The sequence below is a fragment of the Cynocephalus volans genome, chromosome 2, assembly GCF_027409185.1.
Source record: "Cynocephalus volans isolate mCynVol1 chromosome 2, mCynVol1.pri, whole genome shotgun sequence".
NCBI lineage: Eukaryota > Metazoa > Chordata > Mammalia > Dermoptera > Cynocephalidae > Cynocephalus > Cynocephalus volans.
In genome coordinates, this window is record NC_084461.1 from 124,958,177 (window position 1) to 124,984,840 (window position 26,664).

Consider the following 26,664-nt stretch of genomic DNA (forward strand, 5'->3'; position numbering starts at 1 on the left):
CGCCTGGAGCCAGGAAGGAACCGGACCCAGAGGAAAAGACAGGTACATCCTGGCCCCACTGGAAACTAAAAGATCCCAGCGAGTCGGTGTGAGCTGGGAGATTTGCGTGGGGACTTATGGGACAGAAAACCCCTGTCACCTTTAGAGTTTTTCCTTCAGGGTCTGCACCCCAAGATGTATCGGCCCTAGCACTATTTTCTGAGGATCCTCGTCCCACATTCTCACCTAAACTCCGTTGGCCCAGCCCCTGTTCCCACACCCCCGACATGGCTCAAAACTCAAGATTCACATATCCAACTACTCACTAACACCTCTACTAGTATATCTAATGGGCGCCTCAAACTTTTAAAACGGCTCCTTAAACTTCACCTTCCCCTGTTAACTTATTAAATGGCACCACACTCCCTCAAGTTAGGAAAGTGAGAAATCTGGGGTCAATGTGCTCTTTCTCCTACCCCCACTTTCCATCCATCAGCAAGTTCTATTTCCTATTGATCTACTCCCCTCAGTTTCCAAGACCACCACCCTAGTCCCAAGTCCCCATTATTAGTCTTCTGGTCAAATATTTGGTCTCCTTGCTTCCACACTAACCTTCACAACCCACTGTTCACACAGCAGCCAGATGGATCAATTTTTTTTTTTAAAGGGAAATAAGATCTCAGCATATTCTCACTTAAAATGCAATTGCTTCAGAATAAATCCAAATGCCTGAAATTCAAATAGCACCAATGGCCGACAACATTATGCATGATTGAGTCCCCACTGATTTTTCCCACTTGAACCTGTACTCTCCTCCTCCCCACTCACTGGGTTTCAGCCTTCTTGCTGTCCCCGCAACAGGCCAAGTCCCTTCCCATTACAGAGCTTTCCTGCTGTTTTCCCTCTCCAGAGCTTGTCTCTCCAGCACTCCACTTGTCTCCTTCTCCACAGCTTCTCCACCCTATGTTTAGCTCTTCACAGAGGCCTTCCCCATCCACCCAGTCTAAAGGCCACCTCCACAGTCACTCTCAGACTCACAACTTTGGTTTAGTTTCTTCACAGCACTAAACTCACTTGTTTATGTATTTATGTGTAGATTTTCTATTTTCTGTTTCCCTTCTACAGTGAAGGATCAATAAGAATAGGGATCCCATCTGTTTTGATCATACTGTATCCCAAGACCTGGCACCAATAAGGTAAACAATACATATTTGTTGAATGAATGAATGACTGAAAGAATGGTCGCTTTTTGGTTCCAAGGTTTATTAACAGTGACCCATCCTTTTTTGACTCCCCCTTGCCCCAGCTCCCAAACCCAATCAATCTCCCCACTCCGGGGCTTCAGTGCAGTCCCAGAATGTAGGAAGGGGGATGGGATAGATTGTACAACATCCAGGCCTCTGGCTTCCAAACTTTTTTTCTTTAATGCAGTAAAACCATTCTTTAAAAACCCCATATCTCTCACAGAACCCCTACATATCAAATATATAAAGCAGGAGCTGCCCTTGTTGAGGGAAAATATGTGGGGATTACATCTCTGAGAAACACAGTTTGATGTTCACTACTCTCCTTATTTCGGTTACCTCATAATACAGATAAATGGGCTGAGGCCAGAGAGGGGCCATGACCTGCCATGGGACACATGGTCTCTGAAGCCTTCCACAGTACCACACTGGATTCTGGAGTCTTTCCAGCAAGGGCAGAGGAAGCTCCTGGCAATGTATTCCATGGTGAGAGCTTGGGTCTTCTAGGTACCTATTCTCTCAGACTGCTGGTCCTAGGGTCATGTGAGGGGCTGGCTGGAGGGTGGACTAGAAGTGCAGGGGGGTTGGCTGGGGAAGTCCGGTGTCTGTATTGGAAGGCTGGTGAGGCTAGGGGATTGGGGGCTGGATGGCTGGGAAGGGCTTTCGGAGCCTGTGGTGGTCTCTCCCTTTCTTAGGATGAGGCTGTTGAGCTCCTGGAGCAGCTGCTCCTCCAGGGACCCCCATGCCTGGGGACTGCTTTTTGAAGGGGGGCCTGGAGGGGGCTCAGGTGGCTTCTCCTCCTGGCCCTGGGTGCTTGCCTTGGAGAGAAGGGGTTGATCAAAGGATCTCTGGCTGGTGAGAGGGGACTCTGGCTTGGCTGTCCACTCCCGTGTGGTGGAGAATAAGGTGGAGGTGTCCTTGGTCAGCTCGGGGAAGGCCCCTACTTCCTCGTATACTGGCTCCTCATACACAGGCTCCTCCAGTTCTTCTTGCTCTTCCACAGACCCCTGGGATGACTTCATCGGCTGGATGGAAATGGGATGGCAGAGGGCACAGAGTTAGAGTTACCAGATGATTAATCACTAACATTTTTTGAGCTGTTCCTCTGGGCCAGATGCTGCAAAATACTTGGCATGTATGATATCGAAACAACCCTGTGCAGTAGGTTACACTGCAGAAGAGCAAACCAAGGTGCAGAAGGGTTAAGTAAATTGCCCAAGATCACACAGCAAGTAAATGGTAGAGCTGGGGCTTGAACCCAGGTCTGTCTGACTCCAAAATGCATTCACTTAACTACTTCTCTCAAATTTCTCAGATTCTTGGACCACTTTCTCCTTTCCTCACCACATCCTACCATCCCTCATATTCCATATTCTTTCTGCACACCCCCCACCCCCCACCCTCTCTCTCTCTCACATGCACGCACACACCCTTATGGCCTGCATCAGGAAAACACAGAGAGCACACCTGGGGCTCATGCATTACAAAGGAACACAGGGCTGACAGACACACAGGTGGAACAGACACATTACTCACAAAGAACATGGACAATGTCCTCCGGTTGTGTAGTCGCCGCTGGGCACAGGTGGAGTGGGGATGAGGGAAGGAGGGAGAAACAGAGACACAGTGAGGCCTGGCAACAGGAGGCAGGGGTGGGGAGTGGAAGCACAGAGAAGGCAGAGGGGAGGGGCACAGTGATCAGAGGGAGGCACCAGGCTGGCAGGCACACCACTTCCAGTCGGTAATAAGGGTAAGCACAGGGAACAGGTGGGGGCTAGGGCAGGCTGGATGGTCTCACCAGGGTCTGATTGGCAGAGAGGAGGGTGGCTCCACTGTCATCCCCACGGATGGGCAGCAAAGGCATAGTGCCAAACTTCTGACGAGCAAGGTCAGAGGAGGAACGGCGCCGTAAGACCACTGGCTGCTGGTCATCATGCTGGCAAGAGGGTGAAGGTTGGCACCGGTGGGCATAGGAGGCACTGAAGGGTATACCTGGGCCCCAGAGGGACCACAGACCCAGCCCTCAGCCTTTTTCTTCCCCTTACCTGGGCTTTAAGGATGCTGGTAGTCCAATCCCACATCTCATCCTCATCAGTGCAGGACAAGTAGCTGGGAATGATCAGAGTGGAATTAACAGGAGAGAGGGGTCACAGCTATAGGAATGGAGGAAGGAAAGAGGGAAGAGAGGACAGGATACAAGGCTGGGTCACAGGAGAAGCCAGGCCGGGAGGTACTCACAGGTGCATCTTCTCCAGTATCAATGTGAAGCCCCACCTGGAAGGCAAAGAGAACAGTGATGGGGCAATCAGAAAGGCCAGAGGGGTGAAGGCAGGGGGGCCCTACAAATATGGGCTGGGGAAGAAAACTCACGGTGTTGGAGGCTTTAACTTCTTGCGGATTCCCAGGTAGACCTTGGCACATTCCAGAGGCCACTCCCGTTCTGGTTTAGAGCTCTGAGCATGAACAGAGTCAGTAAGAGATGGGAGAAGATTATGGTTAATGAGGTCAAGAAGTCATGGAAGCACTGGGGTATGTGGTCACAGGGTCAGAGAGGTGGAGGGATCAGGGAAGCAATGAGACTGATGAGAGTATAGGCTATGGAGTCAGAGAGTCGGTGCAGTCATGGCTCCCCCTACATGGCCACTTGGCATCCCATCCTTCTAACCTAGGGCCTCACCTTCTTCTCCTTGAGCAGCAGCAGGCACTGACCACGTAGCAGAAAGAACCTCTCCTGGAAGCGGCTTCCCAGCAAGCGGGGTGGTTCCTCACGACACCGCAACAGCCCCACCCGTGGGCTCTCACGCCGGATACCTGGACACAGATGGGCAATGCTGGAGAGACAGGTATGCGGAGGGATGTGAGGGATGCTGGGCTGAAGAAGGCAACGCACCTGTGAAGAGGCAGCCAGCCTGGGCCAGGGAGACTTTTCTCAAGAGCAGGGAGGCTGAGCAGGGTTCTGGGAGCTGGCACCATTGTAGGGCTTGCTCTAGGACCTTTTCTTTGGGGTGCAGTGGTCGTTCTTAAGGGGAAGGTGGGAATAGGTGTCAATCAGAATATCCATCCAAAGCCTGGAGTCCCCAACTCATCTCCCATCAGTCACTCATCCATTCATCCATTCTACCATCCAGCCACAGACATCTGAGCACCAACTCTATGCCAGACACTCTGCTTGCCCTGGGATACAGTAGTGAGCAAGATACATATGGCCTGCCTCCACAGAGCCCGCAGCCTAGTGAGGGAGCAGACAGCGAACAAGTGAGCAAACAAAATAACTGCAGACAAATAATTGCTTTGAAAGAAACAATAAGCTGAGGGAGAGTAACAGGGCGGCAACTGAGGTAAGTGGCATTTGAAGATGAAACTCAAATATCTGAAGGATTGGAAAGAGCAAGCTATGCTAAGATCGGGGGGTAGATTTCAAGCATGACAAAATGTGAGAACAAAGGCCCTGAATCGGGCAAAATGTATTTGGGGAACTAACAGCCAGTGTGGCTGCAGCAAAGAGGACAGATAAGAGAACAGGTGATGTGAGATGAGGTCTGAGAAATAAGCAGAGGCCAGACATTCAGAGTCTTGTCAGCCATGATAAAGAATTTGAATTTTAAGTTCAATGGAAGCCATTGGAGGTTTTCAACCATGGGAATGGCATGATCTGATTTATGCCTGAAATGTTCATTTGGCTGCTGCATGGAAAATGGGTTGTGGGGGGACAAGAATGGAGTACTGTCAGCTATTCCCTTTCTGGGGCAATACATTTTAGCGGTTAATGCTGGGAGGCAGAAAAATAATGGTGACTTCAACTAGGGTACTGGTAACAGTGGAGATGGAGAGAAGTAATAGATTCTAATAGAATCAACAGGACTAGTTGGTGGATTGGGTATGAAGATGAAGGAAAGGAAGGGGTCCCAGAGGACACCCACGTCTCTGGCCTTAATAACTGTATGAACTGTGGTGCCATTTACTGAGTTCAGAAAAACTAGAAAATGGCCTGGGCTTTTTGTTAGGGGAGGAGGTTAGGAATCAAGTTTTGTCTTAGACATTTTAAATTTGAGATACTTGGGAGAAGTGGAGGTGTCCAGTAGGCAGATATGTGAGTATGCAGCTCAGAGGAGAGGTCTGGGCCAGAGATAAGATTTTGGTATCAGCTTATTAATGGCATTTAAAGCCATGGAAATGGATGAGTTAATACAAGGAGAAATAGAGAACGGAAGAGGGCCCAGGATCCATCCATGGGTTCCTCCAACATTTGGAGTCTGGGCAAAAGAGGAAGAGAAGGCTCTATTGAGGTTGAAAGGAAACCAAGAGCTTGTGCGGGTCACTGAAGCCAAGAGAAAAGAGTGGAGAAAGAGGCAGTGGGTCAACCACGTTGAAAGTCCACTCGTGGATGTGGATGAGAAGGATGTCCATTGTATTCAGTAACACAGAAGTCACTGATGACCTTAACCATACACACGATAAACATACACACATGCACACATGCATGGTCATACTCACCAAGTTCCCCATGCTCACGAATCTCAAATGTCACCCACAAGTCTGTCCCAGGTGCTGTCCCCCGCATCTCCAGTACCTGTTTAGTCAGTTCCTCAGCAGTCAGGGTTGGGGACACCTGGGGTCAGGGCAACAGCAGAGAATCCATGCCGGTCAGGCCATAGCTCCTGCTCCCCACCATCCTCTCATCTCCCCTTCAGTTCCTCAGGACTGACCTTTAAGGTGACACAATTGTCCGGGAGCTGCTGTTCTATATAAACCTCCATGATAAGGTCTCCAGCTTGAGACAGCTGAGGGGAGGGGTAAAGAAATCAGGAGGACACAAGAGGATGTGAAAAAATCAAAGTCAGAGGGTTCCTTGTGTTGACTCATAATCACTTCCCCCCACAAAGGTCTCCTCTCAACCCTCACCCCCAGTATTGCTCAGGAGGACTCCAGGAGTGGTGGAACCACATCTTTGGGCTGCGTATGGTGCTTCCCAAGGCAGTGCAGCATAGTGGCTGGGAGGACAAGTTTAGAGTCATACTGCCTGGGTTCCAACTCTGTCACTCACTACAGTGCGATCTTGAATAAATGGGATCTTCCAAGCCTCATTTTCTTTATTTGAATAAAGGGACTATCTACTTCATGGAGTTGTATGATGCTAAAATGAGATTAGAGGTACTTCAAATATAGTAAGTCCTCAGCTAATGTTTGCTGTTTTATTTATTGTTATTATTTTCACTGCTTTGTCTAACTTTACCAACTCTTCCTTGGATCTCTTACACTTAGAAGGGAGGTGCTGCTGCCACCATTTTGTAATGAAGAATCCTCATGGTGGAACGAATAGAGCAAACCCTAACCAAACCCCACTCCCCAAAGCACTTCCCTCCTGGGTTTCCCCTGTCTTCCAGAGAGCTGAGGGCAGTGTCCAGAAGGACAGGCTGAAAAGGAAACTTCCTCAACTGGGCAGAAGGTCAGCTTCCTATCTTGATGTCCCCTCCTGTCCCACTCAGGGGTCTAAGATCGGGATCAGTTACCTGCACATCCTTCCAGGTGGTGATAAGACTGACTTCCAAGTCAATCTGAGCTACCTGGTCAGAATCAATCTGTGAAAGAGCCAAAAGGTAGTGTGGGGTATGCTGGGAAAGGGGGCAAACAGGGCAGATCTCAAAGTCCCAGGAGGACCTATAATAGAGTTGGAGGCCTGAAGAGCTAAGAACCAATGAGGTAACAAAGTTGGGAGTGAGGTTATGGGAGAGAGTCCCAGGGCTCTGGAAGGTGGTTCCTGGTGCAGAGGGCCATTAGAGGGTTGGGCTGGGGGCTTGTTGGGTGGGCAGGACCCAGAGACTGTGGGTACTGCAGGGGTAGGGGAGAGGGGTTGTGGGTTAGGGGTCAGGGGTTAGGAAAGCCTTACATCAAAGACAGAGACATAGCCATCGATGAGCTCCTGCAGCACCCGCACCTCGTGTTCCCCCCGCCCATCTGTCTGGAACACGCTGGGCGCAAACAGCAGGGCCAGGTTCCGTGTGCACATCTGGTTCAGAGCTGCACATTTCTGTACCCTGCACAGGGGCACCAGGATCATGAGGAATGCAGCCTGTGCTCACCCCTTCATCAACATATCCATTCATTCAGCACTTATTGAGCCCCTACTGTATGCCAGGCCTTGGGCTAAGCACTTAGTTTACAGCAGTGAGTAAAACACAATACTGGCCTCAAGGAGCTCACAGTCTATGGGGGAGAAAAATAAGGTATGGGCAATTATAAATATAATCAAGTATAAGGGGTCAGCAAACTTCTTATATAAAGAAACAAATGGTAAATATTCTAGCCACAGGCCATACAGTCTCTATCATAACTCCTGAATTCTGCTGTTGTTGCACAAAAGGGGCCATAGAAAATATATAAATGAATGGGGATGGCTTTACACTTTATGTACAAAACTTTGCTTACAAAAACAGGCAATGGGCTGGATCTGGCCCATGGGCCTGTAGTTGTCCAGTCTCTGTAATATAGTGTAGTCAGTGCAACACAGCCAGGGGTTCACCCCAGAATTGCTCAAAGGCCTTTCTCCCCAACAGACTGTTAAAGATATATCTGCATCTTATTCATCTCTGTTTTCTTACATCTAACCCTTTACCTGGCATAAAACAAAATAATGTTGATTGCTAACCATTTCTGAAGGCTTACTACATACTAGGTGCTGTACTAAGAATTTTACAAGGATTATCTCATTTAACTCTCACATAACCTATTCATTACATCATCTTCCTTTTAGAAATGAGGAAACTGAGACTCGGAGAGAATAAATAACGTACCTAAAGTCACACAGCTAGAATGACAGTGCCAGATTACAGCCTAGGTCTGCCTGACCCCAAAGTCCATTCTCTGAACCTTTATGCTATGAACTGTCACTCAACAACTGTTTGTGGAATGAATGAATGATGAACGAATGAATGTAAGTGTGGGATCTGATCGAAGTGACAAATGGTCAGTGAGAGAGCCTGCAGGGGGTCTGCAGATACAGATGTCAGATACAGATACAGATCTGCAGATACTGACCGATACAGATGTCCGATAAGGGTGGCCAGTGTGCGGCGGTTGACCCGTGGCAGGCAGCCAATCACTTCTTTGTATTTCTCCAGGCGCTGACTCTTCTGGGGCAGCTCTGGGGATGGAATGGAGGAGGGTTGGAGAGGATACAGGAAGGGAGAGTGGAGGGAGGGGTTTTTAGAGAAACAAACCCAGGATGGATGTGTCTCTGCTCCTTTTCCCTTAGCCAAGTCTTTGGATGATCCCCCAGGGTGGAGACTGTTGGGGAGGGGGGCTACCCTGTCCCACAAGAGAGCTGCATGGATTCTGGTGGGGGACGGTGGAGATCCTGGTTGGGCCTTGGGTGGCCCTGAGGAGTTCTTAGGGATCTTGGGAGTACCAGCAGCCTCCCTCCAGCGTGGCAGCAACCGTGCAGAGGTCACAGGGTCGTCAAGCTCACGAAAGAAGCGTTTGAGTGTGTCGGTAACATCCTCCACAAAGTGCTCCCCTGGTCGGAGCTTCACTGACCGGGCATCTCGCCGGAACTCAGCCAGGAGCCGCAGGCTGCGGGCACGAGCACCCCCTTTCCGGTATACGCCCTCCAGCCGAAGTCCTGAGAACAACCAGCTATCTCTGCTTAGCAGTGTGCAAAGACCTCCCACCTCCCACCTCCCACCCCCGACCCCATAGCCCATCTGTGATATGTGGCTGGAGTATCAGAGAGGAGGAAATCTATGACTCCATGGTCTTGATTCTCAGGTCCCTGCTGTAGTCCCCACCCTCGGAAAGTCCTTCCCTGATCTCACTATCACACAATGACATCCCCCATCATGCTGTATTTTCTCTTCGCTGCATTTTTAAATAACACTCTCTGAAATCACATTACAGTTGATACTTATTATCTGCGGATTCCGTATCTGCGTTTTTGCCTACTTGATAAAATTTATCTGTAACCTTAAAATCAATACTTTCAGCATTTTTGCAGTCATTTGCAAACATGCGCTGAGCAGAGAAAAACTTGAGTCATCCCCCACCATGATCCAGCAAAGGTCTCAAACTATAAACAACTCTCCTTTTCACAATATGTTTACAGCCTCCTTTTTCACATTTTTGTGTTTTTTGTTGGTGATTTCACTGTTTAAAATGGCCCCCCAATGGTGCTGAATTGCTGTGTAGTGTTCCTAAGTGTAAGAAAGCTTTGATGTGCCTTACAGAGAAAATACATGCGTTAGACAAGCTTTGTTCAGGAATGAGTTATAGTGCTGTTGGCCTTGAGTTCAGTGTTAACAAATCAACAATATATATATTAAGGTGTCTGTAAACAGAAAAACACATCAGACAAGGTTTTATATATATACATATATACATATATATATATATATATTTTTTTTTAAGATTACTGGTAAGGGGATCTTAACCCTTGACTTGGTGTTATCAGCACCACACTCTCCCAAGTGAGCCACAGGCCGGTCCTACACAAGTTTATATATTGATCAGTTGACGAAATGTTATAACCAGAGGTTCACAGAAACCTAACCCTGTATTTCCCCTGGGGCAGTGATTCAGTATTCACTAATTAAGTGTTTGCAGGGACTTTATAGAACATGACTACCACAATGAGAACCAACTACAGACAGTCCCAACTTAATGATGGCTTGACTTACAATTTTTAGACTCTATGATGGTACCCATGCAACAATTCTGTTTTTCACTTTCAGTACGGTATTGAATAAATTACATGAGCTATTCAGCACTTGATTATCAAATAAGCTTTTTGTTAGATTATTTTGCTCAACTGTAGACTAATGTAAGTATTCTGAGCACATTTAAGGTAGGCTAGGCTAAGCTATGATGTTTGGTAGATTAAATGTATTAAATACATTTTAGACTTACTATATTTTCCATTTCCAGTGGGTTTACTGGGATGTAACCCCATCACAAGTTGAGAAGCATATGTACATTTGTTTTCTTATTTATTACCCGTCCCTCCTATTAGTCTACAACCTTCATAGGACCTTCCCTGTTCACTGTCATATCCTCAGTGTATGGCACATGGTAGCAGCTCAACAAATATCTGTTGAATAAACAGTGGTGGTGCAGGAAACTTGGAGGGGAGGGTATGAACTCCCATACTCTTTCTCCAGGGCTTTCTCAATGGGCCACTGACTTAATTCCTCCTTTCAACATAAGGGAGGCTGAGAAGAGGATAGGGATCTAGTGAGTAGGGAAATCACTGAATGAGGCTACTGCCAAGGCATGGGAAATGTCTATCCATTGTGTATGACTAGTAAGCACAATTACTTGTAGGTTCATGTAGGTGCCTTTTTTTTCCCCTTACTGCCCTCCTTAGTTTTTTGTGAATTTTCTTTCTCAACAGTCAAACCTTCTAAAGAAGGTTCACAGGGGAAATAGATTCTATTTGGTCCTTACTTGGGCTGGAGAAAAAAACAGGTAAAACCTCACAAAGAAGTCTGGGAACCACTTGCATAGCTGACCCTTCATGCCTGGAAAACCTCCCACATTTGAACAATTCTACTCAAACCTTCAGGGATTTTGCTGCCCAGCTTGGCTCTTGCCTCATAACTGCCCCTGTTTGTTCACCATGACTGTATGTACTCAGTCGCATTAGTTTCAGTACTGCTCTCACCCTCCATATCCACGACCCTATATCAACTGCCTCTGAACACTTACTACCTGCCACGCTCTGCACTCAGTGCTTTACATGCATTATCTCACTAACACCACTATCCTGAAAAATGAGGACTGCTAGCCACATCTTACAGAATAGGGAACTGAGGCCCAGAAGAGCAAAGCAGCTTGCCAAGAGTCATACGGTCAGTTAGTGTCAGGCTGCAGTCTCTGGAGGAAAATCTCTTGCAGGTGACCATCCCGCACTATGGCTGTGCCCATATTCTTCACCTCCCCGCCCCATACCCCCGGTCTCAGTGTCAGCCAGTGTCCACTCACCATGCTGGGTGACAAAACTGATGCAGGCATCCACTATGATGGGAATGTCACCCCGGCTCATCTGCTGCTCCTGCAGCCCTGTGCCGCCCCCACCAGCCGCTCCTCCAATGGCTGCGTTCCACGCTAAGAAGTCCAGCCGGCCTTCCCCCTGAAGATACAGGGTCCTGAGACCCAAGAGGCCTGAGTCAGACCTAGCTCCAAAGGGTCTTCTGACTGAGAGGCCCAGGGGCACAGGGCCCAGACTTCCCAGAGCCACCAGCAGGGGGCAGCAACACCCAACCTAGCTGGTCTCTGAACTGGGGAAGCAACTTTGAGAAAGTGGGCAGTGGCCCAGCAGGCCAGGGTAGAGGGTGATGGGCTCTAGAAAGGGGGACTCAGGGTCAGGAGTAGGAGCAGCACTTACCTTCCGGTATCCACCAGGACCAAATGCTCCTTCTTGTCTGGGGTGTCAGCTGCAGAGACCACACCTAGGAGGGGAATCATTGGACATTAACACCACCATTATCATCATCATCATCATAGTGACTACTATTTATTAGGTGCTTAAGGTATGTAGGTGACAAGCTAGAAGACTTACAAACAATGCTCCATGAAATCCCATAAGTTATGTACTATTATCCCCCATTTTACAGGTGACACATTAAAGCCCAGAAAGGTTAAGTAACTTGCCTCATATTACTTGCTATAAAATGGCAAAGCTGAGCTTGAACTCAGGTCTCTTGTCTCCAAAGTCCAAAAACATCATCCTACACTGTTCTTCTTTTAGGAGGAAGGAGAGCAGTGAGGTTACCCAGTCCCCTCTCCCAGTCTCCAACTAACAAATGACTCCAAATAATAATAATAACAATAACATTTATAACACATGGTACTTATTGAGCACTTATAAGATGCCTCCCGCCAGGCTCTGTCATAAGTGCTTTACATGCATTACCTTATTTGAACTTCACTACAACTGTCTGAGGAGGGTCTTGTTATTTTGCTCATTTTAAAGATGAGAAAACTAAGGCAGGAAGGCTAGTAACTTGTCCAAGGGCACATAGCTAGGAAGTGATTGAGGTAGGGTCTAAATCTGGGCAGTATGACTTCAGAACTTGTGCCTGAAGCCACTATATTCTGATGTTTCCCATAGGGACCTCCAAATAAAATAGGTCCACTCTCATCCACCCCCATGGCCACCCTCATCCCTGTCACCACCCCTGCTTACTGATCTCCTGTAGCCGCCGTAGATGCACCATGTCCTCGGGAGCTGGGGGGTCAGGGCCCGGTGCTGGACACAGGAAGAGGTGGTCACCACGAAGGAGGCCAAACCCTGACAGCCAGAGGCCAGGGGCCAGTGCTGTGTGGGACGGGGACCGCAGCCACAGGCGGCCCAGCCGCAGCAGCCCAGGGCCCAGTAGCTGGTGACAGCTCAGTGGGGAGAACCACTGCAGAGGCAGGGGGAGGGTGGGGAGAGAGGAGCATGGGGAAAGAGATGAGACATGGGACAGAAAATGAGAATGAGAGGAAGAGGGAGAAGCAGGGACAGACATGAAAAGAAAGCAGAAGAGAAAGGAATGAAAAGTAATAGGGAGAGAGCAAAGGAGAAACCCAAGGAGGAGACATGAGATAGATGGAGAAAGACAGGAAAGAAATTCAATTCAATTCAATTTGTTCCAACCAACACTAAGAATACCCCTGCATGACAGCCTTGTGCCCTTAATTGGGGTGTGAGGGTAAGAAAGAATGAGTAGCCAAGATGCCATAACTAAAGAGTCATGATGCCCTGGGAAGTTCCACCACCCCAGGGGCCTGGGAAGAGGCTTCATGGAGGAAAGGGTGTTTGAGGTTGACATCAAAGCAGTGATTCTCATTTCTCAAACTACCAGGGGTAAAGGACCAGGGTTTTTTTCCTTTTCTTTTTTTTTTGAAGTTCCAATCTTTCACTAACCAATACTTTCATTAAAAACTATAAAAATGAGTTGTTATGAAAAAACAAAGACATACAAGTCCTTAATTTTTATACTTACATTGAACACATAAAATTACTCTGTCAAATTGCTATAAAAGATTCTAAATGCTTACTCTCAAGTTCTGTGCTTATCCTGTCATGGACCATAACAAATATTCCATGGCTCAGTACGGTGTGACAGTCTTCAGAACACAACTTTAGGCAGCACTGCCTTAAAGGATGGGCTCGATTTTTGGAAAGCATAGATACTAATAAGAGGAGACTCAGACATGGTTTGGAGGGACAGACAGAGCCCTGAGAGGATACAGAGACAATGCTGTTCATGTGAGGATTTCTAGAAGGACTGGAAAAGTGGGGTCAGAAGCCAGAGGAGTTGAGCATTTCCTACAGAGGGGTGTCGGATGCTGCAGAGATGCCTTTGCGGGGGCCAGAGGGAGCCCTTGGACTTTGGGAATGGGAAGCCACTGGTGACCTGCAGGGTAGCGGCTCAGGGGAACACAGGCAGAGAAGGGCAGCTGTGAGGGGTTAAGGAAGAACTGCAGGCTGCACACGACGCTCTGAGCAGTTGTCAGGAGAAGGAGGGAGCCAGGGTGAAAAGTTGAAGATGGAGCAGAGCTTAGGGAAAAGCTGTTTTAGGATAGGAGAGATTGTCGTCCTCGTCATCACCACCACCATCATTATTATTTCAACACCCACATATTGAGGGCTTGCAGTGTGTGGGCCTCACATGTCACTTAATCCTCAACCCCAGGGGGTGAGTCTTTTACACCCACTCTACAGATGTGGAAAAGCTCATCAGGCTGAGAGGTGTACGACTCAAATCCCAGCATGTCTGATTCTAGGGCCTGAAATTTTAATTCCGGGAATGGGGTACAGGATGGAGATTGGCTTGTCTAGGAATGGAGAAGCTGGGACACAGAAGGGAGCTTTGCCTCTGGGCCTGCTGGGGGACTGGGGGCAGGGGGAGGGGAGGGGAGTCAGAGGCAGCTTCTCTGTGGGAAAAGGCCATGGCACAGTGAGGTTGGGGCACGAGCTTTGGAGACAGAGGCCTGATTTTAGTCCTGTGCTTTGCTGCCTCCTAGCTTTGTGACATTCACCAAGTGACTTCATAACCTCTGAGACTCAGTTTCCTTATGTCTAAAATATTAATAATCCTTACCTCTGAGGGCTGTTGGGAAAATTAAATAAGATATTGAGTTGGACAGTGCTTAACACAGGGCCTGGCACAGAATAAGTACTCAGTCAACGTCAGGTGTTAGTGGAAGTGGCTACAGGAGTAAGAGAGGACAGGATGGGGGCAGGTGGGGACAGGAAAACCGTAAGTTGTTGTGGAGGGGTCTCGGCTATCTCACTCTGCCCAAGGCACTGGTCCAGGCCTCCAGACTGTCAGCTCCATCTGTGCCAAAATGCTGGATCCTCCCACCAGTGAGGATGAGCTCAAAAGAAAAGGGGAACCTGGAGAGAAAATGACATCAGGGAGGAGAATGGGGGCTGTCAGGCTGGGGATCAGGAAGAGAAAAGGGGGAGCTCCATGAGCCCAGGGGGGCTGTTACCTGTCAAGGTCACTTGGGTCAGTGGGTGGGGGACTCACACCCAGACATACAACATCCTGGGGCTGGATGAGGCTGAGGGGTTCAGAGCTGCTTTCTGATGCAAACATTTCCAGAGCTGCTCCCAGCACACACCACAGGCGGGGAGGAGCTAAAGGGGAAAGAAATGGTTAGCTGTGTTGCTCCCACAGTCATAGTTCTCATTTACCAGATATATATTCTATGCCAAGCCTTTTACCTATTTATAATCCTATGTGATCTGTGCAATAACCCTGTGAGGTGGGTATTATATTCAGTCCTGTTTTGCAGATGGAAAAACTGTGGCTCAGAGTTTGAGTAGCTTGCTCAAGTCACAGGGAGGAAGTAGCAGAGCTGGGATTTGACCCAGTCTGACCTCAGAGCAGAGGCTCTTAACTCTCACCCAATGCTGCCACCTGGCATGGTCCCTCTCTCATCCCCAGCACCCCAGCCCATGCCACGATGTGGCCTCACTTTCCCATCCCATCCCTCTCCTCTGTGTCCCTCTGTAGTACACTCACACCCGTCCCACTTCTGCCCCTGTCTCCTCCCGTCCCTTGGCTCCTCCTCACCATCTCGGCCCCTGCGAGGGGGTGGGGGTCCAGCTTTGCTGCTGATGGGACCACAGTACAGGAAGCTGCTGTAAGTGGCAGGCACCACCACTTCATTGTACACACCGGGGGAGGAGTCTACAAGTGGAAGAAGTGATCGAGTCAGGCCAGTGCAATAGATCACCTGACTCCCTTTGGGAAAGGGATCGAATGGAGGGAGACAATGAGAGCCAACTCTACCGGCAGCGTGGCCAAGCAGAACCCAATGCGGCTGGACCTCTCACTACCCAGACTAGAATAGAGGGTGGAAGCAGGTGATGAGACAGGGAGGCCTCTAGCCCAGCCCTTGCCCACCGCCTCTCCTCACCAGACAGCCAATCAGACAGTAAGCTCCGGGTAGGGACCTCAGAGCACGGGCCATCCTGTGAGTGTCTTGGTCCCTCTGGCCTGACCAATGGAGGCCAGCATCATTAAGCCGACCCCTTCTTTGAAAGATCAGGCTGTCCCCAGGGAGATGAGACCTGACTTATTTGTTGACTCTTGTCAGGGGTGAACCAGCACCTGGAACATCCAGACCCACTCCACGCCATGACCATCCTCAGTCATCTCATGACACCAGGAAATAGGCCCTGGAGGATCTGAGGGGTTGGGAAACTGCCCAGGCTGCACCACTGTGATGGGCCAGATGATGGGGTAATTGGGGCCCTCTGGGAGAACCAAATCACAGACTGGGGCTGAGAGTTCCTGGGGGGAGAGAGAAGAGACACTTGAGGGGATGACCTGGGGGAAGGAGGCCAGGGAAGCTGCCATCAAGGGCCGAAGGGGACCAGGGCTCCTCGCCCTCAAAGGCCTCAACACAGAGGAGCTGGGTCATGTTCTTCAGCAGGTTGGGTCCTGCCACAGCTGCACACAGTGCCTGCAGGGAGGGATGGGCCTCTGTCAGCTCCCAAACCCAACCGAGAGCCCTGGAGACAGTCCTCTGATCACCCAAAACAGCCCCCACCACCCAAGTTTAGGCATTCCAACTCAGAGACTGCTTCCCCTCCTGCCTCTCCCAGATCAGTTCCAACCTGTCCCTCCTACCTGGAGAAGCTGGCTATGATCAGGATACTGAGGGTGGGGCTTCCGGAACAGACCCAACCGGTACTTTCGGGAGATGAACTCTCCCCGGGGGCCAGGAGTCGAATCTGGATGCAGCCCCTCACCTGGGGGTAGAGCTCCTGCCCAGAAGCGGTTGGCACGATCATTTCCCAAGACAATGAACAACTGTAGGAAGACAAGGGACAGAGGTGAGTGACAGAAACTTGAGTCCCCAGACCACTCCAGACCTGTCTCCAAGCTGGGCCAAGGCTTATTTTTGGATGCTCCCCCTGAATCCCTCCCACCTTCTCCCTCTTCAGACCTCACCTGCACTATCTCATTACTCCAGACACTCGTGTCCAGCTTCAGGCTTTGCACCTTGGAGATCCCAGATCCCAGGGCCCGGTGCTGACCTGTTAGGGTGTGAGAAGCATGCGGCATGGGTAACCTGAGCCCTCCGACCCAGCCCCCATCCCACTCCCCATGTGGGCTTGAGGCCCCAGCCCTTACCTGCACACTGTTTGCAGATGACCACCCCCAGGTTGACAGCAGCCCAGTCTGGGCGGGAGGCCCCACAGTCTGCACAGTGCCGGTTTGCCCGATTGGACCAGATCTTCTCAGCCACCTCGTAGTCAGACAGGGTCTCGGTTACGGCTTCCTGCAGAGCAGCCGCCCAGCTCTGCCGAGCCCCCCCAGACTCTGCTGTGAAGCTAAGGGGGTGGATAGCCAATCCATGGGCATGGACGCCCCCCTCCTGCCATGTCCCATCCCACTGGCCATTCCTGCAGGACATCACAGGCCATGTCTGGGCCAGCCCAGACCCTCCTGACATCTCTACCCTGCTCACTGACTCCTATCAGTGTGTATCCACTGACATCCTACTGAGGAGCCCTCCAGTCCTCTGCACCCTGTGTGTTCCCCAAAAGTCCCTCAGCCTTGCCTCCCACCAGTCTGAGCCCCACCTGAAGCAGCGATGGGGTGTGAGCAGGTCAAAGCTTCGACTCTTGGTCTCCCGGACGCTGCAGCCTTGCAGTTCAATGAAGCAGATCCCAATGCCCAAAGAGAAAGCCTGGTGGGGTGGGGGGTGGGCACCATGAGGTGGCAGAATAAACTAGGCCAGGCCCCTCAGCCCTGGCCCCATGCTCCTTACCTGCTCACTCTTGTACAGTGCCAGCTCTCCAGGGCTCAAGGCGGCAAACACCTTGGCCTTGTGTCCGCGCAGTTCCAGCACACCTGTGCGGAGAGGTCGGGGCGGCTGGGGAGGCCGGGGGTGACCCAGCAGGCGCTGCTCCTTCAGAGAGGATTGCAGCGTGGAACACCACATGTCCCGCTGAGCTGGTGGGGGACAGGGAGCAGGTCGGTGGTCTGTGTACGAACACAGCCTCCCTGTCTCCTGCCCTGACCCAGTGGACCTTGGCCCTTACCCTCACTCTCTGTGCGGAATACGAACACCCTCTGGCCAGTGATGACCTGGAATTTGTTGTCCTTGCTGCTGCGGGTCATCTCAATGGCAGTCAAAGGGATCACACCCTTGGGGAAGGGATCCTGGGGAGAGAGCCCAATGACCTATAGGGATAGGAACTGAGCCATGTGCACTGACTCCTGGGTCCAGCACCAGCTGTCATGTGATCAGCACTCAATTTACACACAGTGGGTACAGCCACAAAGCCAGCAACTTTAAATGCTGACATCAATCATGTGGTGACCACCCCTTCACCATGGGTTTCCCTCTTTGCAGTCCTGAGCCTCTCTCATCCCTTCCTCTCCCTCACCCCAGTCTCCATGTGGCATGTCCCAGTCTCCTACCTTGTCACTGCCGAAGTACATAAGGCTCCTCCCATTGAACTGCACAAAGCGCTTCTGGAAGACATAGTTTCTGAGGAGGGAAGGAGCCAAGATCAGTGAGTGTTCAAGGTTCAGCGGGGTGAGGAAGATCATGGCATCTGGAGGCACTTGGGACCTGCTCCCCCCACCTCCCAGCCTCTTTCCTTTCCCTTCCCTTCCCAGCAACCCCACCCCTGAGGGGAGAGCTTGTCTAGCCAGCCAGTGAGCAGGGGTGTGGGGCGGTCTGCCATGGAGGAGAAGCTGGCATAGGGTGAAATGAGGTCATCAGTGGTCTCGGTGTCCAGGGTGGGCAGTGAGAGGATGGAGTCCCCAGGTAGCTCAAGGCTGGTATAGCCAGCATCCTCCCGTGCCTCCAGATCCTGCCTGCTGAGCCTTGTGGGGACAAGACAGGGAGAGACACACATTAGACTCAGTACCCTGGACACCGTCTTTGTAATTTCTCCACCTCCACCCACAGCACCTCATAGAATGCCTGGCAGGTACTGGATCTGCTTTTCAAACAGGGGAATAGGAAGGATGGGACCCCAGAAGATTAGTGTGAAGCTTCTACCCTGAGAATGCTTGGAATTTTTATTGGAAAATTTTCAGTCCCTCTCCTCTGCCATTAGTATTATTTGGGTGGAAAAGTTGGGAAGGGCTGTGTAGATGGCTACCTGACATGGTTGCTCATATCTAAACAATTATCGGTTCTTTCTCAAAAAAGTTTTTGACCTTCGCTCCCTGGACCAAATTCCCATCAGCTCTCACTAGCATGATGCAAACTGCCTAACTGGTCACCTGCTTTCACTCCTGCCCTCCCTCCCAAATCCATTCTCCCACAGCCACCAGGTTGTTCTTTTAAAAATGCACATGACACCATTTCACTCCCCTGCATGAAACACTTCAATGATATCCCATTTGCACTTGGACTAAACCCAAATTCCTTACTGTGGGCTGCAAGGACTTGTACGGTGAACCCATAGCTACTCCCCTGAGCTCATCTGTGTCACTCCCACCCTTGCTTGCTACAGTCCAGCCACATGCTCTGCCCTCTTTCAGAGCCTTTGCACATGCTGTCCTCTCTGCCTACAACATGCTTCCTTCCATCTTTCCTCGGGCTGCTTTTTCTCAGCCTTCAGGTCTTTGCTTGTGTCTTCTTCACAGAGAGGCCTTCCTTAACCATCTGAGTAGATTCTTCTATTATTCTCTATCACTTTCCAGTGGTTCTCAACCTCAACAGCTCAAAATCACTTGAGAAACTTTAAAAACATATCAGCAAATGAGCTCCATACCAGACACTTAAATTTGAATCTCTGGGAGTGGGGCCCAGGCACCTGTAGTTTTAGAGGTTGCCCAGGCTATGGTACAGGTAAGGTTGAGAACTGCTGCTCTATTTGATTTGTTTCCTACTTCGCTGAGAAATTGAAGCAATCAGACAAGAACCCCCACAGACTCCTAGCACCACATCTACCCAATTCACACACATACTCTGCCTTCCTCCTGTTTCTATAATAAACACTTCTGTCTAAAGCCAGGCCCTCCTCTGTGCACTTGATCCTATTCTCTCACCTACACAAACACATTGCTTCGGACCCCGCCCCCCTTTCCCCTAGCTAATTCTCCCTCCCTACCAGGTCATTTCTATTCGACTACAAACATACATCCCATCCTATAAAAAACCCTTTTCTTGACTCTACTTTCACTATTAACAGTCATTTTAACTCTCCACTCTTCTTTGCAAAAAAACTCAAAAACACAGTCTATACGTTTCTAATTCCTCTCCTTCCATTCTCTCTCGAAATCCACTCTGATCAGCCTTTCACCCCCACCACTCCAAGACTGCACTTATCAAGATCCCCAGTGACCTCCACATTGCCAACTCCAGAGGTCGATTCTCAGTCCTGTCTTACTCAGCAGCACATGACACAGTTGTCTTCTCCTTCATCCTTTACTTGGTTCCTATGACATCAAATTCTCCTGGTTTTCTTTCTACTTTACCAGCCATTTCTTTTCTATCTGTTTTGCTCATTCTTCCTCTTCTCCCAAACCTCTCGATATGGGAGTGCCCCAGAGCTGTGATCTTGGTCCTCTTCTTCATCTACACTCACTCACAGCTACATACCCACCCAAAAATGACAATCCCAAATTTAGATCTCCAGCTCAGACCTCTCACGCAGACTCTAGACTTGTATATCCAATGGTCTGTTTGTCATCTCTTCTTGGATGTATTACACCTCAAATCCAACACACACAAAACTGAACTCCTGGTCTACCCCCCACCCCCACCTGCACAGTCTGCCCCACTCCAGAACATCGCAGCTCCAGGAACTTTCAGTTGCTCAGAACAGTGCTGTCCAACAGAAGTCAACACAAACCATACATGTAATTTTAAGTTTTCTAATAGCCACATAAAACAAAAATTTAAAAGAAACAGGTGAAATTAACTTTAATATTTTATTTAACCCAATATGTTCATAACATTAACATTTTAGTATGTAATCAATATAAAAATTACTAAGATAATTTATATCTCTATCGGTTATATTCATCCAGTATTGATGTTTTTGTACTAAGTTTTCAAAATCTAGTAGGTACCTTACATTTACGACACATCTCAATTCAGACTAGCCACATTTCATATGCTCAGTAGTCACATGTGGCTAGCAGCTACCATGCTGAATGGCACAGGCTCAGCCTGGAGTCCTCAAAGTCATTCTTGACTGCTCTTTTTCTCTTACACTCCACGTTAATTTGGCAGTTTGCCTTCAAAACATAGCCATTTCTCATCATCTCTACCATACTCTGAAATCTCTCACCTAGATGACTACAGTAACCCCCTAACTGGTCTCTTAGCTTCTGCTTTTATCCCCTACAGACCACAGAGCAACCAGAGGGATCCTTTTAAAATGTGACTCAAGACTAGCTGGTTAGCTCACTTGGTTAGAGTGTGGTGTTATAACACCAAGGTCAAGGGTTCAGATCCCTGTACCAAACAGCCGCCAAAATAAATGAATAAAATGTGAGTCAAAACCTCTCCAATGGCTTCCCATTTCACTTTGAGTAAAAGTGAAAGTCCCTACAAGGTCCTACCTGATCTAGCCCCTTTTACTTTTCTGACATCATCTCCTACCACTGCTCCGACCCTGGCCCATCTGCCCACTGCTCCTGGATCCTCTGGTTACAAGCCCTCTTTGAAGCCTCTGTTCTGGCCACTCCCCCTGCCTGGGATACTCTTCCGGCAGATACCTTTATTGCTAACTCCCTCACCTTCTTCAAGTTTTTGCTCAAATGTCACCTTCTCTTGGGGGGGTAGGGGGCGGTGGCAGCTGGCCAGTTCAGGGATACGAACCTGTGACCTTGGTGTTATAAAGCTGCACTCTAACCAACTGAGCTATCAAATGTCATCTTCTTAATGCTCCAATAACTCTTAATGAAAAACTGCAGTCCCCCTACATTATCCCCAAGCCCTCTTACCCTGCTTTATTTTTTCCATGGTATTCAATACCTTTTAACATACTATATAACTTATTATGTTTATTAATTGACTATCTCCTCACAAGGGCAGGGATTTCTGTGTACACTGATGTATCCCAGGCATCAACATCTGCCATGTGATAGTTGCTCAACAAGTATTTGTTGAATGAAAAGATGAAAAACATTTCTCCCAATTTTTAATTCTATATCAATTTATTTGTCTACTTGTTCTATTTCCTGTCTGCCCCACTGGGTTTGTTATATTCCTCCTGCATCTTGGGTGCCTAGCTGGCACACAGTGGACACTCAATGCACATTTGATGAATAACTGCACATGTGGCCACCACCAGCTCAACTGCTCCTTGAGTTTCCTCTCTCCTCCCATCACTACCCTACTGAGTACTCACCTGTGTTCAGCCCTGTCCTGACAGACACCTCTGCCTTCTCTTCTGTCAGGGGCCCCTGGGGCCCCCACAGGCTGGACCCCATAGTACAGGCAACCAGGATCCATGATGTGCACTGCCAGCAGGAAGAGAGAGGAAGACAAAGGGAAGAGGAGATGGGGGGGGGGGGAGGCGTGTCTGAAGTCCTGAAGGGTACTATCCCTCTCAACCCAACCCATGATAATCCACCTACCTGTGCCTGTTGTGGGCCTGAGGGCAGGAGTGGGGGCAGCTGTCTGGGAGCTGTCTGGGGCCCTGAAAAGAAATGTCTATTGGTTACTAGGGGGGGAAAGAGCAAGGACAAGCCTTCACGCCCTGCTCCCCCATCCCCCTCACCCCCAGCATCAGATTCCTAGGGAGCCAACCCCACTCACGTGTCCTGAGCTGCCTGTGTTCCACCTCTTAAGTCCAGGCCAAAGTAGATGGCATTGGGCATCATCTCCACAGTATTCAGGGCTGAAGGCTGCTCAGAGGAGGACGTCGGGGGAGGAGGGGACCTCGGTCTGGACTCTGGGCTCCTGGACACTTCTGGTCCCGAGAGGGCTGGGCTCAGCCCAGGCCTCTGGGTGGTGGCAGGGCCACTGAGGCCACCAAACACTGTCCTGGGCTTGGGCACAGGCTTGGGGGGCTGGGCTTGGGGGGCTGGGCTGGGGGACGGTTCCATGGTACTTTCCGATTTGGGATCCAGGGAGCCCTCTGCAATGCCTGCCTGCAGGAGGCGCAGAATGCGCTTCCGGTGCCCTGTGGCGCTGATGCCCAACTGCCTCAGCTCCTCGTGGCCCAGGCCCCGGGCTGCACCCGCTGTAGCCAGGCCATGCTGCCGGAACGTGTCTGCATACTGCTCCAGGTGCACCGTGCCCAGCCACACAGAGATGTCCAGGTCCTGAGGGGCAGCCATGGGGGCTCAGGCCATTGCTGGGGGGAGGGGCAGGGTGAAGGGAGGGCTCAGGCTGAGATTTCCCCTCCCTGCTCCAAAGTATGAGGCCTGGACAGGGGGTACCAGCCTTCAGTCTTCCTCCAAAGAAAAATGCCTAAAAGCCTGCAATCTGGTGGTAGAGCCATCTCACAACATCAGAAAGAGCTCTCTTATTACAGGAGAGTCCCTTCATTTGCAGTCGAGGAAACTGAGGCCTAGAGAGGGGAAGGAACTTCCCCCAGGCTCACAGCAAGTTGGTGTTAGTGCTGGCCCCCAAGCTCCTGCTTCCCTGGGTCTGGGTCAAATCTCTGCCCTTATCTTACTGCACACTCAACTGATTAAGAATGGGACAAGATACTAGGGATGGGCAGGGAGGGGGCAAATGACATGGCTAGATCCAGCTGTGGCATAGGTGGGGAGAGGGGCAGGCTAGGTGGGAGGAAGGAGGTGCAGACCCCACTCCCACTGGTTTCCAGAGCATGAGGTACAGGTTTACCATCCTAATTCTGGTTGTTCCCATCTCCTCCTCCCCTTCCACCTATTGTCTCTGCTCAGACTTCCTTCCTGTCCCTCCAGCCCTGGCCACCCCCACATCCTGCCTGCCTTGGTCAGGCTTCCCAGAGAGTCCTAACCAATCCCAACATGCGGGTTTCCGACGGGGTCCTGGCCCTGGGTATAGGCCACTTGAGGATTAGGGATGGGGTGGAGAACACAGCCAGAGACATCAGGGGCGAAAGACTAGGGGTACTCAGGGTCTTCACTCTACCCACCTGCAGCACATTGACAGGCGTGTGCGCACACACCCTGTAGGGGCTCAGGCGGTGTGAAATGAGCCCCCTACCTCTACTTTCTCCAAGCCTTCCTTTTCTGAGCCTGCCTTTCCCCTGCCCATGTCCCTGGTCTCCGAAGCTCAGTTCCACTTGGTTAGCCTGACCCTGACCCTGGCCCCCCTAGACCTATCTCTGATTCTGTCTCCTATGAGTTTTATTTCTGCTTTGTCCCTGTCCCCACCCCACTCCATCTCCACCTCTACCTCTAAATCCATCTTTGTCCCCCTCTCCTTGTCCCACTGAGTTTTAGTCTCTGTCATTAAACTTGCCTTTGCCTCAGTCCCCACTTTTAACTAGGTCTTAAGTTGCATCTGTGTTTCTGGCCGCCTCTGACCCCGGGCACGGCTGTCTCCCTGTTGCTTTCGGTCCCCGACCAGGACTCCCTCTCGTCAAGGCATAAGTTCTGGCCTCTCTCTGCCTCTCTCAGGCTAGGCTCCATTCCCAAGCCAGGGCCCGGGGCTGAGCCTTGGGCCCTGACTCAAGGCCCAATCTCCCGAGTGACTCAAGCCCGGCCCGAGGGCACGGGACTGGGAACCAAGAGGTGCTCGCCGCGGGACAGGAGAGGCGGGGGCGGGCCGGGCAGCGCCGAGCAGCTCGGGCTGCGGCGAAGGAGGGGGCAAGGAGGGAGGGGGCAAGGAGCGGGCAAGGAGGGAGGGGGCAAGGAGGGAGGGGGCAGAAGCCAGGCAACGGGAGGGAGGGGCGGGTCACGGCGGGGAGGGGGAGGGCCGGCGCGGAGGGGTCCCTGGGAGCCCACGAAGGCCCTCGAGGAGGTGATGGGGAGGAGTCCGGGAAGCAGGGCCCGGGGGCGCGGGGGTCCTCACCTGACTACGCGGCCGCCGTCCGCCCCGGTTGCCGCCGCGCTGTCCGAGGCTGCGGTCCCGCCGCGCCGGCCCCGCCTCCCCGCGCCCTCCCCCGATGGGGTCCAGCCCCGCCCCGCCCGGCCGATTCCCTCCGCGGGGCCCGGCCACTCCTTGTGCAAGTGCTGCCCTTCAGAGCTTTCGGGTTGCTCACCCAACCGCAGCGCTTATCTCTGGTTCTACCCCGCTCTGCCCTCTCACGGGTCGAGAAAGGGACCGGAACACGGTCAGGGGCCTCGACAGCCTTGGGGAGAGGGACAAAGAGACAGACCAGAACGGAGATAGGGACAGAAGTAGAAACAGAGACAGGGAGAGCGCTGCGAAGGATGACTCTGCATCCCCCGCTGTTCCCATCCCCTCCAGTCCTGCAGAAGGGAGGAGAAGGGGTCAGGCCTTAGGCCCCCAGAGCACCTCTTACACGCTCAGCAGGGTGACTGGACTCTGGCACCCGCTTGAATGGGGGATAGACGCTGGACATTCGGAAGTCATGGATAGCCACAGCCTTCCAGCTTGGGGAGCCCCTTTCTGAGCCCAGCGATCTGGCCTGGGCGAACAGGCCCAGAGACCCAGCAGAGGAGTCTCCATCTACTTCTGCCTCCTCAAGGGCCCAGCCCAGGTTTCTTCCCAGGGTTGAAGTTCAGCAGTGCAGCATTCCTACTTCCAAACCACGGTTTGGGGCTGTCTTTTGGAGGATACGGCTGGCGCCCTGCAAGCACAGTAGCCAAGCAGCAGCCTTTTTATTCTTGGGAGAAGCCCCTTTTCCATACTCTCCCACCCTTAAATTGCAGTGGGGGTGAGGGGGTGGCCTGAGGAGAAATGGGTCCTTTCTCCTTCCCCCCATCTTGGGGAGGCCTCAGCCCTGGAGCCTGTCCCCCAGAACCTGAGGCACTTCCCCTCAGAGAAGGGGCCAGTGTTTAGCTGTGTGTGGAGGGGGGCAGGCGGGGTGGTGGTGGCCGGCTGTGCTTTCCTGTTTGTATGAGAGGAAGTTGGCTTGTGAGTCAGCAGACACAGGAACTGTCAGTAGCTAGGGGGAGACCCCTGCCTGGGGGGAAGACAAGGGGAGTGTGAGGAAGGGGTTCCCACCTCTCCTAGCTGTCCCAGCTCAGGGAGAGACTGTCATCTTCAGCCTCCAGGAGCTCCACTTCCCCAGGGCCTTCCCTTTGAGAAAGAGAATGGTAATAATAATTAATAATTAAAATGGCCATAATAATGACTACCAATTATTGAGAGCTCACTATGTCCCAGACCCTGTGCAAACACTGCTTTGCCAACCTCAATTAATTCTCACAGAACCCCTATACGATAGCGAATTTTGTCACCTCTGTTTCACAGATAAAGAGACAGGGAGCGTTAAATATCTTGCCCAAGGCCCTGCAGCTAGAAAATGGCCAGCTCTCCCAAGCCTACATCATTAACTATCATGTTCACCTACAACTCTAGATAGGACCCCTGCACCAGGTGCCCAGGGCGGAGTACTCTATCCTTTATTCCCAGATGGACAACTGTGGTGGCTGTGAAAGTGCTCCTCATAGACCTTGAACTATAAGGAGTGAAATTAACCAGTTGCTTCTCTCTGAAATCCATCAACTCCTTCTTTAAGGCTGGCTTCCCACTGGGCTGCTCCCAGCCAATGACAGAACTTAGCAGAGATCCTACGGCAGGCCCATTCCTGGGAGATAGGGAACTCCTCTGACACTGACTTTGGTTCAAGAATTTCCCAATGGTCTTGCTGAAATTTTTTTGACTGCATAGTGGTGTAGGATGCTTCCGCTTACCCTTCTTTCCTTCCCTGTCTCCTTCACACCTCTCCCAGCGCCAGGCTCCTTCCCCTCTCAGAACCATTTCCCCAGTTGAATCCTTGCATGCTTCATCCTGCCTTGTTAGCTTCTTCCTGGAGACTCAGACTAACCCAGAAAGAGAGGGGAGTAGGAAAAGATAGTACAGGGCACAGGGAGCTTGCAGGGATGGGTGCTGCGGT

The 26,664-nt window shown here is 50.9% G+C and overlaps 1 protein-coding gene across 1 annotated transcript; it reads right to left on the reverse strand.

The window, feature by feature from the left end:
- Nucleotides 1-1,265: 1,265 nt before the first annotated feature.
- ARAP3 (ArfGAP with RhoGAP domain, ankyrin repeat and PH domain 3) lies at nucleotides 1,266-24,693 on the reverse strand. Its single transcript, XM_063087174.1, has 33 exons — nucleotides 24,651-24,693; nucleotides 22,458-22,998; nucleotides 22,277-22,338; nucleotides 22,048-22,159; nucleotides 18,359-18,559; nucleotides 18,149-18,218; nucleotides 17,767-17,887; nucleotides 17,493-17,677; nucleotides 17,305-17,411; nucleotides 16,853-17,052; nucleotides 16,670-16,755; nucleotides 16,346-16,528; nucleotides 16,043-16,178; nucleotides 15,284-15,400; nucleotides 14,697-14,844; nucleotides 14,496-14,598; nucleotides 12,400-12,619; nucleotides 11,599-11,662; nucleotides 11,196-11,359; nucleotides 8,629-8,841; nucleotides 8,259-8,364; nucleotides 7,111-7,258; nucleotides 6,734-6,802; nucleotides 5,930-6,004; nucleotides 5,718-5,832; nucleotides 4,114-4,242; nucleotides 3,901-4,034; nucleotides 3,594-3,676; nucleotides 3,462-3,497; nucleotides 3,269-3,332; nucleotides 3,022-3,159; nucleotides 2,760-2,798; nucleotides 1,266-2,248 (listed from the first exon to the last, which is right to left on the reverse strand). Exons 2-33 carry the CDS (start codon nucleotides 22,979-22,981, stop codon nucleotides 1,763-1,765), a joined length of 4,638 nt encoding a protein of 1,545 aa, XP_062943244.1. The 5' UTR covers nucleotides 22,982-22,998; nucleotides 24,651-24,693; the 3' UTR covers nucleotides 1,266-1,762.
- Nucleotides 24,694-26,664: the final 1,971 nt, after the last annotated feature.

Bases quoted from the DNA above. Each gene is read 5' to 3' on its own strand.
- ARAP3 (XM_063087174.1), bottom strand. From the start codon at position 22,981: ATGGCTGCCCCTCAGGACCTGGACATCTCTGTGTGGCTGGGCACGGTG. The intron at 3,160-3,268 runs GTAAGGGGAAGA...CCCTCTTGCCAG, and splicing joins CCAGCATCCTTAAAGCCCAG to CATGATGACCAGCAGCCAGT. The intron at 2,249-2,759 runs GTGAGTAATGTG...ATTTCCATCCAG, and splicing joins GGACATTGTCCATGTTCTTT to CCGATGAAGTCATCCCAGGG.